The 14926-nt window shown below is 45.6% G+C and overlaps 1 protein-coding gene across 1 annotated transcript in view; it reads right to left on the reverse strand.

Moving 5' to 3' along the window:
- Positions 1–4302: 4302 nt before the first annotated feature.
- DOCK1 (dedicator of cytokinesis 1) overlaps positions 4303–14926 on the reverse strand; it is a 293238-nt gene continuing 282614 nt past the window's right edge. The window contains exon 53 of the mRNA XM_064717058.1: positions 4303–7207. Coding sequence (XP_064573128.1) covers positions 7112–7207 — 96 coding nt within the window. The 3' untranslated portion in view covers positions 4303–7111. The remainder of the gene's footprint in view (positions 7208–14926) is intronic.

The following is a 14926-nucleotide window of genomic DNA, read 5'->3' on the forward strand; positions in this document are numbered from 1 at the left end:
CCTGTGGCTCCTGGGGTGTGTCCAAGCTGGAAGTGCCATTCCCAGACTGGATGAAGGCTCAACACTGATTTCTCTCCAGGATCTTTGATGGGAGGTTCGGAGGAGCTCTGTCTCTTCCCAAAGGTTTTTGTGTTTGGACTTGCACTTGTATTCCCTGCTCAAACACTCCCACAGATCTCTGCCCACCTCCACAGGGACCACAAAGTGAGGAAACACACACACTTCTTTAAAAATCCCTTCATTTCTATTTTTTTTTTCCTATTATTTCCCTCTGTGGAGCAACTCAACAATAATGGGCTGCTTGGAAAAAAAGCAACAACAAATCTATTTGCCAACTGTACAGAGTAATAAACTCATGGAAGGGAGTTTATAGCCAGTAAACTGAATATTATTGACAACCAGATCACAATAAAATGTAAAAAACATCTCATGACAGGCCTCCTGCAACACAAGCAGGTAATAAGAGCCTCATCTTGTGAAAAAAGGTGTTTTACTTTTAAATTTTTTCTAATTTATGGTTGACTTCTTTTGGATTTTTTCTTGGTGAGCTTTGGAGCTCACGCAATTAAACGCAGGCAAACACATCTAATTTCCAGAGAAACAATAATTACAGCTTAACCCAACTTCCTGCCCTCTGCAGCGCCTTCCCCCCTTGCCGCAAGAACACGCTCCCCAACCCAGTGTTCATCCTGTTAAATTGGATGTTAATAAGTGGTTTTAGCTGCATAATTGATGCTGAGCTAAGGAGCGTTTTGCTCAGGCTGGAGCTGCTGGGGTTGTTTTACCTCTCCAAGAGTTGATCCCACGTGGAATTTGTGTCACACTGCTCTGGAACGCTGCCCGGCTCCCTCTTCACTCCCACAGCCTCCTCCAGATCCTGCTGAGGAATTCTCTTTGCAGTCCAGGAGGGTTTAATTCCTTTTCTGGGTTTTCCGCTGTCGGAGCAGGGATCTGGCACCGCTCGTGGGGAGGATGGAGAGGAAACTCCTTTGAAATTGGGATTGCAGCACTGGGGAAATGCAAGCACAGCCATGGGAGAATGGAAAAAACCTGGGAAGAGCAGCCAACAACAGGAGAATGCACCAAAAATGCTTCAATAAGAGCCAGTGTCACATTTGGGTTTGGTTTGTCTTTCTTCTTGTAAGGACTCCCTAAAATGTTGATGACAAATATCTCCTGCTTCATCTCTCTCATCCCTTTTCTATTTCTTTCTTCTACCTCCCATTTACTGTTAAATAAAATCAGAACTATTGACTCCCCATGGTCTCCTGAGCAGATTAATTTGGGCCGAGGAATCTCTCAATATTTGGATTTAACATCATCCCAAGGGGGTCAGGACGTGTCCCCAGCTCTGCAGTCCACAGCCACCTCCCTTTGCAGGGAAATGAGTTATTTAATTCAGCCACTTCCCTTTGAAGTGCTTGGATCCAATGCCACACACGTTGGAAATGAAAAATAAAAGTGTCACTCAACAGAGAAACACAATTTACAGTAATTATTCATGTCTGCAGAATACATATGAAAAAAAACCCAAGGGAAATTAAAAATCCCACAAATAGCCTCACAGGAGAACAGCTGGAGAGACCCCATACAATAACCAAGTATTTACTCTGATCCCCACCTTTCTGCATCCCCAAGAAGATGGCAAGCTGAAAATCAGTTTAGAGCCATGGAAAGTCCAAAAGGAGAATGAGAGGAAATGGAAATGTCAGCACGGCCAAACCTCACACTTCCCATTACTGCTAAAAACCAAGCAAGAGGAAAACCCTGAATTTCAGTGCTCACATCACTTGAGTGCTTGCTCTGTTTGCCACGGGGGAATCTCTAGACATGCTCCAATTCATTGGTTTATCACAGGCAAGGTGAGGATGGAAACTGGAAATCCTTACCTGGTTTGTGCAGGGGATGCTCACACCACATCACACTTCTGGCATGGGATGGTCCCCAAAAGGCCACAAGAATTGACAGGGAAGATGTTTAACATGAAGGAAGGAGGTGGAGACCTCAACCAGTCAGAGAAGTGAGATGTAACACATTAAAAATGTGTTTGATGTGCATGAATACACAGCTGCACCTGCACTCACATGGATCTCTATTCATATATCACAAATAAATACAATTCCACTGCAAATTTTTCATCCTTTGCCTTTGTAAAGTCACACAGAACTACAGGCAAGGTAAAGAAAAATGCCAATGTTGAGACAAAACTGAATTTTGAAGCATTTTTACCCTCAGAATTTGTGATATCATGGGAGACACTCAGTAATCATAAATGTCAATTACAGGAACCAGCTTGAGGAGTGACCTTTGTGTTGAGCTTCCCAGTGAAAATAAATGTGATTAAAAAGCAAACAGCCCCTGTCCAACAAATCTTGGGTGGTTTTGTGTGGGACTGATCTGTGCACCTGTAAAATCCACCCTCAGTCCCCGGCTGAGACTCAGGGAAATGGAACTGAGGAATCTCCTTTTATCCTGGCACTGTGAATTAACTTTCATTAAGTGAATTCAAGCTGCTTTTCAAGAAGTGAAAATTAGTGGCCACTGAAATTCTGTTTTTTCCACTATCCAGGAACTTGGCACCCCTGAATTCCTCTCTCAGGGAAATTTGTGTCACAAATTTCTGGTGTGAGCAGAGGGAAGTGAATCCCTGACCTGTCCCAAGTGGTGAAAACCTGGCCCCTGTGGATCCTGCCAATTCCCTGGCCAAGGTCTGCCATGGAAAAGATGGATGGGTCACTTTGTAACAGAAATATTGATTTGAATCACGTCTGATGGGACCTTTGGTTGTGGAGGCCCTGGGAGGATAAAGAGGTGATAAATAAACCAGGTTATCCCAACCTCACCTTCTCCACATGCAGCTCAGGGCACGGGCTGGGGAGAGCAAAAGCCATTCAGGGATGAATTCCCACAGGAATGGGGAAGATGGAAGGGACGGGACATCCTACCACTGTAAAACTCAAATAAGTTTCTTTTCTGAATTGTTTCATAATGAGCCCTTCTGCATCAGCCCAGCTGTGTCCCAACACCGTGACAAGGAATTCCCAAGGCACTGGGATGCTCTGACTCCCAAAGGACTGAAAAGGAGAGAGCAAACCATGAGAAATAACAACATTCCTGGGATTGCCCACTGCCTGTGAGCAATCAGCTGCTGGCTTTGCTCAAGTGTGGTTTTACCCCAGATCCATCCTGGGTTCTGCACAAGGCACAGCTCAGGAGCTGTCAGATTGTACAAGGGTGACAATTCAGCTCTGAGAGGCTGATTTTCAATTCCCAGGCTCAGCTTGCATATTGGTCAAACACACACACACAGAGATGAGATTTGGAGTTTGTGCTGTGAGACCGATTTGGAAGTGCAGCTCTTGTTTGAGGAGTCTCACAGGGCTGAAATGTAACACTTGCACGAGCACAGGAATTTTGCCAGGGACGTGGGAAAACAAACACATTATCAGAAATACAATTTACAGGCATCCACTGAAAGGTCAATGGGAAAGCTCCTCCCATCCTTCAGGCAGCAAATGGAACAGAAAAGAGGAAAACTCACCCAGGATCCCAGCACGAGCAGCAGCAGCAGCAGCCTCTAAAGCAGTCCTCAATTAAATACAAGATTTATAGAATTAGAGTTGCAATATGTTATTGATTGACTATGGATATCTCATTGACTGCAGCCAAGAATCCTTCCCTGCCTGCTCCTCTCGAGCAGAGATTACAGGAACAAAACAAAGAGGGAATTGAGATCCAGCAGTAAATCCTGAGACACTCCAGGAGCTGATTTTACAGCAAGGAAAAGTGTGTTTGTTTGATCCAAAGTGACACCTTGGTTTGAGGCAAAAAAATGAGAATATGTAATTGACCACAGGAGCCACTTTTTATGAGAAGGGCAATTTTTCTGCCTCTGTAACAACAGTGTTGTTTTACTGCTGTGTAAAGTCACTTCTGCTTGCAACTTGCATCGTGTAGCAGGTACCTGAGGTGGAAAATATTACATAAAACTCATCTGTTTTCTGAAGCATTCACTTAGAGATACCCAAGCCATCGTTTTGGGCATGGACAGCACACAGGGATGGATGTTTTTAGTGCTGATGTGTTTTAGCTCCAACCTGCAGGGACAACCACAACAGCACTGTAAAAGATTTCAGTTTTCTCTTGAGTTCTCCTCCTAAACTGTCCTGAAAACAAGAAAGTGTACACACAGCCTTCTACTTAATGCACTAGTTCCCAAAATTCTGCAGTGAGGACTAAAATCACCCAGAGAATATATTCATTTTCTTCGACAGGCTTTTAAAATAATAGTTTATTTTTTTGAGTCAGTGGTATATTTAAAAACAATCTACTGTAAGAGTAAAAAGATTGTAGATAATAAAAAAAACCAAGTGTGATGACAATAAAAAACCACTAGAATACAAAGTTAGTTTCCTTCCTCCCTCCCAAAACCCCATCCCATCAGTCTGATATTTCTCAGAGTTTAATATCTGGAAAAAAACCACTTTTTGTCTTTCCTTTACACTTTCAGCAATTAAGAAATTAAGAATACATAAAGCATTCTTTGCAGGCACATTAATCATTATGACGTGAAAAGCAGGCACCATAAAAATTAAAACATTCTAAAAACCATCATATATACAAACACTGTACAGAATGATGGCACAAGGACAAAGTGATTCCGCTCAGTTCATCCTAATCCAATGTGAAATATTACACAACAGAGAAAGGAAAAAGCTCTTCCCGTTTCTGTATTCAACACTTAGGTTCAGAATGACCAGGAGTCTCCTCTCTGCTCGCTGTTTTCTCTGCCATATCCTCGTTGGCAGCTCCAAGGCTGTTGTTTTCCCCTCACGGACACCCCAGCTGAATGGCAGTGGCAGTGGGTGATCACCAATGATTTTACAGAGCCCATTAATCACAGATCATCCTCAGCTGGGAGGGACCCTCAGGGACCATTGATCCAGCTCTTAGCCCTGCACAGACACCCCAAAATCCCACTGAGAGCAGTGTCCAAACCCTCCTGGAGCTCTGGCAGCCTCAGGGCTGTGCCCATTCCCTGGGCAGTGCCAGCACCCTCTGGGGATGAACCTTTCCCTAAATCCAACCTAACCCTGCCCTGACACAGCTCCAGCCATTCCCTGGCTCCTGTCCCTGATTGTGACAATGAATTGTGGCATTTTCCCTCAGCAGGATGCTGCTGACCCACCAAGGCCTCCCCTCAGCCTCCTCTCCTCCAGCTGAACGTTCCAAGTGCCCTCAGCTGCTCCTCACACGGCTTCTCCTCAATCCCTTCCCCTTGGACACTCTCTAACAGTTAAATGTTTTATTTATATTGTGACTGGTGCCAGCCTGGTGCCACCCCAGTCACTGTCACCCACCCTGAGCCAGCTGCTCACCCGTCCCATGATGTGTTCCTCCAGCTGTAGGATGGACATTTTGTCCAAAAGCATCCTGTGGGAGATGTATCAAAAGCTTTGCAGAAGTCCAAGAAGATTCCATCTCCTGGTTTTCCTGGATCAGCCAGCTGGGTTACCCTGCTGGGGTAAAGAAGGAAATTGGGTTCCACAAGCAGGACTTTCCCTCATGGAGCGGTGCTGGCTGTGACCCATGACTGCATTGTCCTCCAGGTGTGTTCCAGGACCTCCCAGAACAATCTTCTCCATTATTTTACTGGGCCTGTAATTTCCAGGGTCCTCCTTCTTGCCCTTCCTGAAAATCAGGACAACATTCCCAGCTTCCATCAGCTGGGACCTCTCTGGATTCCCCAGACTGCTCAAAAACCATCAAGAGGAGTTTTATGATGGCATCAGCAGCTCTTTGAGGACTCTGGATGAATCCCATCAGGGCCCATAGATTTGCAGGAACTCAGCTGGGGCTGCAGATCCTGCAGTTTCAGGCTGCTGGGAGTTGATCATTGCCACAGTCATGGTCCTCCAGCTCAGGGCACTGGGACCCTCTCGGTCTGTGACCCACACTGAAGACAAACAAGGGATGTGTTAAACACCTCTGTCTTGTCCCTGTCCCTGTTTGTGAGGTGCCCATTCCCACCCTAGAAGGGGCTGATGACATTTTTACACTGCCTTTTGCCATTGATATATTTGAAAAAGACTCTTTTTTTGGTCCCCAACAGTTCTGGCAGCTCCAGCTCCAGCTGAGCTTTGACCACAGGAGTTTTCTCCCTGTGGTGGGGAGCTGCAGCTCTGTGCTGTTCCCATGCCCCTGACCTTGCTTCCACTGGCACACACCTTCCTTTTCCACCTGATATCCAAGAGGAGATCCCTGTTCAGCCAAGCCAGCTCTGCTTGACTTCCAACATTTGGGAATTGCTGCTCCTGTGCCCTTGGGAGGTGATGTTTAAAAAGGGACCAGCACTGATGGACCCCAGCACCTACAAGAACATTTTCCCAGGGGACCTCACAAATTCCCTGAGCAGCCTCATGGTCAGAGGGGAGGTTCTGCTGGCACTTTTCCTCCTCTCACCAGAGGTTTTAAACTCGATGGCATCGTGGTCACTGTGGCCAAGACAGCCCCAAATCCCCACTGTGCTCATTGCAATCAGGTTATTTGTAACACAGACCAATTTCACAAATCAGCGGCGTCTGATTTATAACCCTGGGCTAAAATCCCTGTTATTCAGGGAAATCCTACAGCAGCTTCACCTCACTGGGAAACCTCCTCTTGCCCTGAATTCCAAGTGAATATTGTCATTGATTCCTATATACACTGAGATTAGATACAAAAACTCTGCTCATTTGAAGCTCCAGAGGTACCCAAAACCTTTAGGTACAACATTTCCAGCTCTCGTTTTGATCTCCACGTTCAGCTCTGTGCCTGGCGTTATCCAGAAGCAGGGAGAAGGTTTAGGAAGAGGGTTCTGTCAGTTGATGGAGTTCCCAAGTCTCAAGTAGAAATCCAGATTTCTTTCAAGTCATGGGAGGGAATGATCCCAAAAACAAGGGGATGTAGTGTTGGGTCCGACACACGGCGAGAAATGGATTTCTTACGGAGTTACCATTGCACTAAATGTTAGATACTGCACACCTGAATGAGGTAAACATTATAGACCATAAAATACTTAGGGAAATGAATTGTTACAGCTTGATCTTTGGAAAATAACCCGCTTCCTTCTTCACTGGACAATCCCAGAGTCAACAGACGTTTGCTTCCGCGTCGTCTTGGGAGGCGGCGGCGGCGGAGTCTTGCTGGGCAGAGGAGGAGGCAGGTGCTGGAAAAAACCAATTTGGGCAGGTCATGTTAGGAATGAACGGAATTCTGCAACGTTTTTGAGTCATCTCTGAGTGCAAGAGGCAGCAGGTGGGTCTGGAGCGCTCTGGCTCACAGAAACCTCTCCCTGCAGAATTTGCTGCGAACACAGAACGCTCTCAGCCATTACTTTTAAATATAACTTTGACTTTTGACAGTGAAAAAAAATCTCTCAGGAGTTCAGGATTAATTAGCTCAATATTTAAGGGAAAAATCTTTTGAAAGCACTGGAGAAGTTTATAATTCCCCACTTTATATCATGATAGGATATTGATTTCTTGGTCTGTATCGATTGCCCTCAGCCTCTAGGCACTCAGAGCTTAAAAACCAAGCTGAAGCAATGGCTTCATTGCTTTTCCATTATGTTTTGGATTTTGCACAGTTAGAACAGAAATATTAAAAAAAAACAAACCAAGAAAGGAACAATTTAAAATCATTTAGAGAGATAAGCAACTCACAATTTACTATTACACACAGAGTTATAATTAAAATATTCCAAACAGAAATGCAGAACGTTCAAATATGCGTATTTTAAATCACTTTACATATCTCACAACAGAAAAGCATCCCCAGTCAGAATCACCAGCTAATTGGACAAATTAAAAAAGCCATTATGGAAATTAAGACCTTTTTTCCCTAATGTTGAAACCTACAAGTGATAAAATCTGTTGCAGAAAGAGCTGGAGCGCAGCGCAGTTTGCAGGCAGGTTTTCCCAGATTTTGGCAGTGCAGGCAGCACAGGTTTCCCAGAGGCTGTGCTGCAGTGTCACAGCTCATCAACCCTGCTCTGCCTTTGTTTTTCCCTCTGATTCTCCCCCAGCCCCCAGTCAGGGCCGTTTGTTTCCCTCCAAGGCCAGTGATGCTTTCCCAGCTCTTTGTTCCTGTCCTGCCTCCCCCAGCCCTGCACCAGCTGCTGGCTCCACGCAGGCACAGCCTGAGGAGCTCCAGCTCTGCCCAAATTCCTTGGCCAGCCCTGCAAGAAGAGCCCAAGCAGCTGCAATGCCTCAGTGCTGGACAGAATTCCTGGTGGTTTGGCAGGATCAGGAAGATCCTGGTACCTGAACAAGTGAGAAACCCCGTGGAAGTGCACAGAACCAAAGCCGGTCCTTTCCAAAGCTATCCAGGGATGCTGTCCCAGAAAGGAGAGAGGCTCAGGGTGATGCCAGGACACCTCAGTCCCTCCTGTGCTCAGAGCAGCTCCTGATGCTCCTGCAGTCTCACGACTGGGAGTTTTCAGAGCTGAGTAAGAGCAGAAGAAAAACTACCTGTAAGGTGACTAAACAGCCTCTCCCAAGCAGGTTTGAAGCCAGCATGGAGTTCCAAATCTGAGATTTCACCAGACAGTTTTACTGACCACAGGCTAAGGAGAAAGCAGGAATGCAAACTGGCTGAGCCAGGCAGGCTGGATCTTCGCTGGAATCTCTTTCCTGTACCCTGCCTGAACAGCACCACTTTTCACTCCATTTTACACCTTTCCTCATTCCTCCCAGGCAAAGGAACAGGGATCCCAAACCACCACCAGTGAGCCGTGCCCTGAGCTTGTCTCTCCATTCTGCTCCATCCACTCTCCATTTCCCACCCCCTCCAGCAGCACCACTGCTCTTTCTGCCTGCTCCCAGCCTCCTCCTTGGCTTCAAAATGCTCTCTGGCACCTTGAAAATCCATTGGGATTGCTCTGCTGCTGAGGGGACACTGGACTGGATGATTTTAGTGGCCTTTCCCACCCTAAATGATGCCATGATGTGTCCGGTTTTCGGCTGTTTGGATGGCCTGGAAAGGCCCGGGGTGGCCTTGGGGCAGCCCGCGTATCAAAGGACGAGAAGAGGCTTCAGTTCTTCTTTCAGTCTCGGTGTTTATTAATTGTTTATCTAAAAGATTTTCTCTCGGCCCGACAGAGCTCTGCTCAGCAGCCAGCCATGAGCACACTGTCTCGCCCTCTGTACAGCCACCTATCTTTATACCCAAAGTTACGTTACAATATTTATCATTTTTCCCCAATACCTTTTATTCTTATTATCCGGTGCACTTTTCAGTAATGACCAATCCCAAAGTGCCACCATCACCACAGAAGATGGAGGAGAAGAAGAAGAAGAAGAAGGACAGGACACGCCCCAATTCCTCCATCTTACTTCTCTAAACCCCCCTGTACAGAAATCCTAAACCCTGTGTCTCACTCTCTAATTAACCAATCCCTTCACCATTCACCCCGGTGAAACCCTCCTATCCTCATACAGGTGTCGTCTCCTGTGTAGGATCAAAGTCCAGCCACCAGACACTTCTGGAACATTCCAGGACTCCCGAGCCCCCCAAGGGTGGTCTCGGTGACACCTCAGTCCTGAGGTGCTGAGATCCTACAATGATGTCCCACAGCAGGCTCCAAATGGGCACTGCTTGTTCCCAGCTTCCAGGGGGACACGATGATCTCTGAGTCAGAAGAGTCAACAGATTAATATGAAAGGCAGATAAAATAAGAATTTAATTTTTTTACTACACGCAAAACTGAAGATTTTGTTTGGTTTTTAATTAAAATGCCACTGCTGATCTGCCTCTGAAGTGTTGCAGCCAGAACTATTAAATATTTCTTCTACCTGAGCAAATCCACTCTTAACTCGGCGTGTTAACTCCTGAACTCCTGCTAAGACACCTGAATAAATGTCAATTGGGATCTGAAGATTCCAAAACCTTTGAAAACCTGCTTAATCACAGTTCTGTGTCTGGGAAAGCTCTGGGAAATGCTGGTGGTCTGCAGAACATGAACATCTCATGGAGCTGACATTCCCTTCAAACTCCATAAACCACGTGCCCCTCAAAAACACAGCACAAAATAGAAAACTTTCCTCCCTGCTTTGCTCTCTTTAACTTCATATTCATCACCAGGAAAAAACCCACCAACTCTGCTGATAGCATCATTTGTGCAAATCCATTTTGAATTTAAATAACACTCTATTGGCAATAATTCTCAATTCAATTAGATCAAAGGCATTTCTCAACCAAATGAGCCCCTTCATATTGATCAGAGAACAATCAAATCAGCCCTGAAAACCTGGTTCTGAAAAGCAGAGACAATGCAAATACAATGAGAAGAAGCTAAATATATATGCTATAAATAACAAGCTCAAAACCTACCCGAGCTCAGATTCTGCAAGCAAATTAGGCAGAAAGAAATAGCAGAGATAGGTAGATAATTATTATAATTGAATTTACAATTTCCATTAGAAAGTCGGATAAATTTAGCACTTGTTCATTTATATAATAAGCTCCCAATGAATATATTAAGTAGGATGTGTAATGCTGGTTGGGGTGACACTGTTGGGGATTTTGCAAGACAAAACATTCCATTATGGAGCTGGGGCAACTCCAAAGCATCACTCCCAGGGCTGATCCATCCTTCCTTTTATCCAGGACAGAAGAAATTCAACCCCATTTCCTCCCTCCCTTTAACACCACGCTCACAAAAACCATTATCAGGCTTATAAAGTTCATCTGTGCTGTGCTTCCCCTCAGAAACTTTGCAATAAAAATAGAGTTTGCCTTGATTTTGTGTTTAATTAAGACTCTCTTTGCTGAGTTGGTGTTTATATCTCAGTGGTTAATTGTGATCCTGACTCTTCCCTTTCCTTCCTGACAAACTGACAGAGGCTGCTGCTTCACATCCCAACCTATTTTGGGCAGAATCCTTGACTCAGGGGTACCTCAGGGGAAGCAGAAACCTTATGTAAAAGGCACATCTGCAACACAGAAACAATCTGTTCCTGCTGCTTCAGACATGAAATTGCTCCCATTTGTTTGCTGGGTTTTTTTTTCTTTCCCTGATACAGAAAAGAATCAAGTTTAAAAACATTTGTCTGTCTACTCTTACAGAGAGATATAAACTGCACTCCACCAGGCGTGTTCAAGATGTAGTAAAAATCAATTACAGAAGATGAGAAAATGCTTTTTTTAAAATTTTTTTTTTCTGCTACTCTCAAGCAGCAAAATGAGAGACGAGTTGTGTTTTGTTCATAGAATACTGTTAAAAGAAGCAACTACCAAAAAATCAAACAGGATTTGACTCTCCAAAAGGGTCCTTGTGGCACTGCATGAGATTTCTTCCTGTGCAAGGGACTCTTTGAAATTCAGTGGTCATTGATAGGACACGCTCTGGAGATCCAGGGAGAAGCACTTTGGTTGGAAGAATTAAGGGATCTAATTAGGTCAGAAGCAGCAGAAATGGGATGTAAATAGACCATCAGCCACCCAGGACTGTGAAAATGTTTCAGACACTGAGTTGTTCCTTCAGCACGGAGCTGAGGTGCCTGACAACAACGTGGTTATTTCATATCTGCAATGAAAAATAACATTTGAGTCTGAGGCTCTGGCAGAATAACTCTCCAGCAGGGAGAACAGCCCAACTCCACTAATGGCAGCCAAATTACAGACAGTTTAAGCTAATTGGCTGTTTGACCCAGGGAGCAAAGTTCTGTGCAAAATCCAGCAGGTAACTGATGGGAAATGACTGTTTAGCCCCTGGTTCATCCATCATCTATTAGAGACTCATTTGACTCTGTGGCACAGCCATTACCTGTCCTTGCTGGGGTGCCCTGGCACCAGGGAGAGGAGCTGGAAGGGTTCTCCTGCAGAGATGTGTGCTCTCATCCCAGCCCCTCACAGGGAACAGCAGAAATGCCTCAAAATGGGAAACAGGGAATTGCTCCAGGTCACAATCCCAGAGCAGATCAAAGGGGCTGCTCTGCTCTGAGCCAGGCTGGAGAGCTGGGGGTGCTCACCTGGAGAGGAGCAGCTCCTACCATCTTAAGATGATGCTCATCAACATCTTAACCCACTGAAGAGTGAGGGACTGGCACAGGAGGAAAGGCTTGCAAGGTTTCCCATCCCCAGCAGGCAAAAACAATGATCAGATAGCAAATAAACCCTGTAGTGTAATTTGTTTTTTCCTTCTGGGTACATTGTCCAAAGGCTCCTGGAGCTCTGGCAGCCTCGGGCTGGCCATTTCGGAGCTGCTGCCACACCTCTGGAGACCTTCCTGAATCCTCCGGGAGCCTGGGCACTGCCAGCACCCTTTGGGGATGGACCTTTCCCTGAAATTCCCATTCCCTGGGGAGCCTGGGCACTGCCAGCACCCTCTGGGATGACCTTTCCCTGAATTCCCATTCCTGGGCCTGGGCACTGCCAGCACCCTCTGGGGATGAACCTTTCCCTGAAATTCCCCATTCCCTGGGGAGCCTGGGCAGTGCCAGCACCCTCTGGGGATGAACCTTTCCCTGAAATTCCCCATTCCCTGGGGAGCCTGGGCACTGCCAGCACCCTCTGGGGATGAACCTTTCCCTAAATCCAACCCAACCCTGCCCTGACAGAGCTCCAGCTGCCCTGCTCCTGTCCCTGCTCCCAGCCAGCAGAGATCAGGGAGGAGCTGTAGGCTGCTGCTGCAAGCCCTCAAGGTGTGCTCCCCAATTCCTGCTCCTCCATGGCTCCAGCTGCATTGCCAGCCTCTCTCTCCCTGTCCACATGAGGACAACACATTTGCTGAAGCCTTTCAGGTCAGTTTTTGCTCACTGCAGCTGCTACAAGAGAGAATTTCCAGCACTGCAGCACCTGCATTGCAACACATGAAAAATCCCCCTGGGTTGTGCCTTCTGTGTGTTAGATGTGAGTTTATCATCCAGTTTTATCCCAATGAGCAAGGAGAATAATCCCCATACAGCAGAGTCAGGCCAAGGCTGTTCTGCTCCTCGCAGGCTTCAGCCATCCCCACGTTCCACCTGTGCAGGATTGATGGAGATGTTCCCATCCCAACCATTACCCCATGCTTAGCAAGTGTTATAGCCAATATTAGCAACCCAAGTGCTCCTTTATCTATTTTCTTTGAGCTCCCTCCCTGCTCTGAATACTAAGCAGGAGGTTGATTTGTATGCAAGGGTGAGGATGAGCCCATAAAGAATGATAAGTGCCTAAAGGAATCCCTTGATGTAATAATAATCCTTGCAGGAGTCGTAGATTTCTCTTTTTTTTTTTTTTTTTTTTTTTATGTTCCCATATATTATTAAGGACATTTTTAGCAGAACAAATCACAGGGAGCAAGAAAATATCTACAAAGGTCTGAGAGTTAAGAAGGAGTAAGGGACAATCAGGAAATTGCTAATGAGGTGATCACCTGGATTAAAGACTTCAGGTAGGCCAAGGTAACACTGGACTCTGAATATCTGAGATTGCTGTCTCAAAAATGACATTACTGCCTGCAGTTTGACTTGGAGCATCTGATCCCTTTCTGGCTGCCTGCTTTTAGTTCACTACAGCACTTTTCTTGCCTTTCATAACCCACTGCAAGACAACCAGAGTGAAAAACACAATCATTCCTCACACAAGGAGATATTTCCAGTTTAAAAGCTACTCAGATAATCTTATCTCTAATAGGTTTTACTGATTTTTCCTCACTGATACAACGGCAGTGTAATTTAAAAGATGATCAGTTTACCAGGCAGAGAATTATCCAGTTATGAATTATGGAGCTATTTGACCCATGAAACATAAGTCATTAAAACTGTGGAGTGGGATTTAATCACGGCAGCAATGAGAATTTACCCATCTGATCTTTCATGTCCAGCATTACTCATTTTCTTGATGTTCTTTAAAAGCTTCCTTCCTACCAGCCTGATGAAATAAAGGCACAGAGCGATTGTTATAAGATTAGAAACCTTCTCCAAAATCAATCCTAAAGCTAATACAGAATCACAGAATGTGCTGAGGTGGAGGGGACACACGAGGATCAGTGAGTGCCACTCCTGGCCCTGCACAGGACAGGTGGCTCTGGGACAGAGCCTGCAGATCCTTCTGCCAGGCTTTGAAACCACATTCCATGGTCTTGGAAAGCTTATAAAAACACAGATGCTGGAGAAAATTGTGGGCAGTTAGATAAGAAGATGTAGCTTGTATCTGATTGCATTTCTGAGCTATTAAATCCTGATGCCCTTCAAGACCAGATGTTAAAAAATGGGCTCTGTTCCTACAGAGACAAAATGTAGTAAAAAAAATGAGAGGAGCCTGAGCAATCAAGACTGGAAAGAGGAAAAATATTAAGAGCTGAATGAAACTTTGCAAAAAACCACGGGAGCATGTTGGTACCATATTTCTGAGCTCCCATTTAACGATGTGGAGATGCTGCTTGTGGCAGGCACAGGAGCTGCACAAGGTCACAGAGCAAATCAGGCTGAGCTATCCCAGGTGTGGGCTCCCAAAACCACACCCCCATGGCATTTGGGAGTCATACAAAAACTAAAAACATCCATCCCCAGAGTGGAAACCCCTTCCAAAAGCCTCACCAGTCAGGAAAAAACCCCTGGCTGCCAGGATTTTATTTCTTACCACTGTTTAATACTTTTTAGCTAAAATCTGAACTCATCTTAGCAATCCTGAGCTACCAGCACAGCCTAAACCTTACAGTACATCACACAAAGTGAATTTAGTACTCTGGAGTTTATGCAGGAAGGAGCTGAGGAAAAGTGAATCCTAATGTGAATTTCTCGGCTTCCTTCCTGGGGATGGATTCCTCAGACAAACCTCCTGGCAGCCCTGCTGCACATTCTGGAATTTTCCACTTAGAGGGCTGTGTTCAGGACAAATGAGAGCTGGCCCCTGAGACAGGTGCTGGGGAAATGGGTTATAAGGTTGGAAGTGCAGTAAAGTT

Source organism: Zonotrichia leucophrys, chromosome 6, assembly GCF_028769735.1.
Source record: "Zonotrichia leucophrys gambelii isolate GWCS_2022_RI chromosome 6, RI_Zleu_2.0, whole genome shotgun sequence".
In the NCBI taxonomy this organism is placed as follows: Eukaryota; Metazoa; Chordata; class Aves; order Passeriformes; family Passerellidae; genus Zonotrichia; species Zonotrichia leucophrys.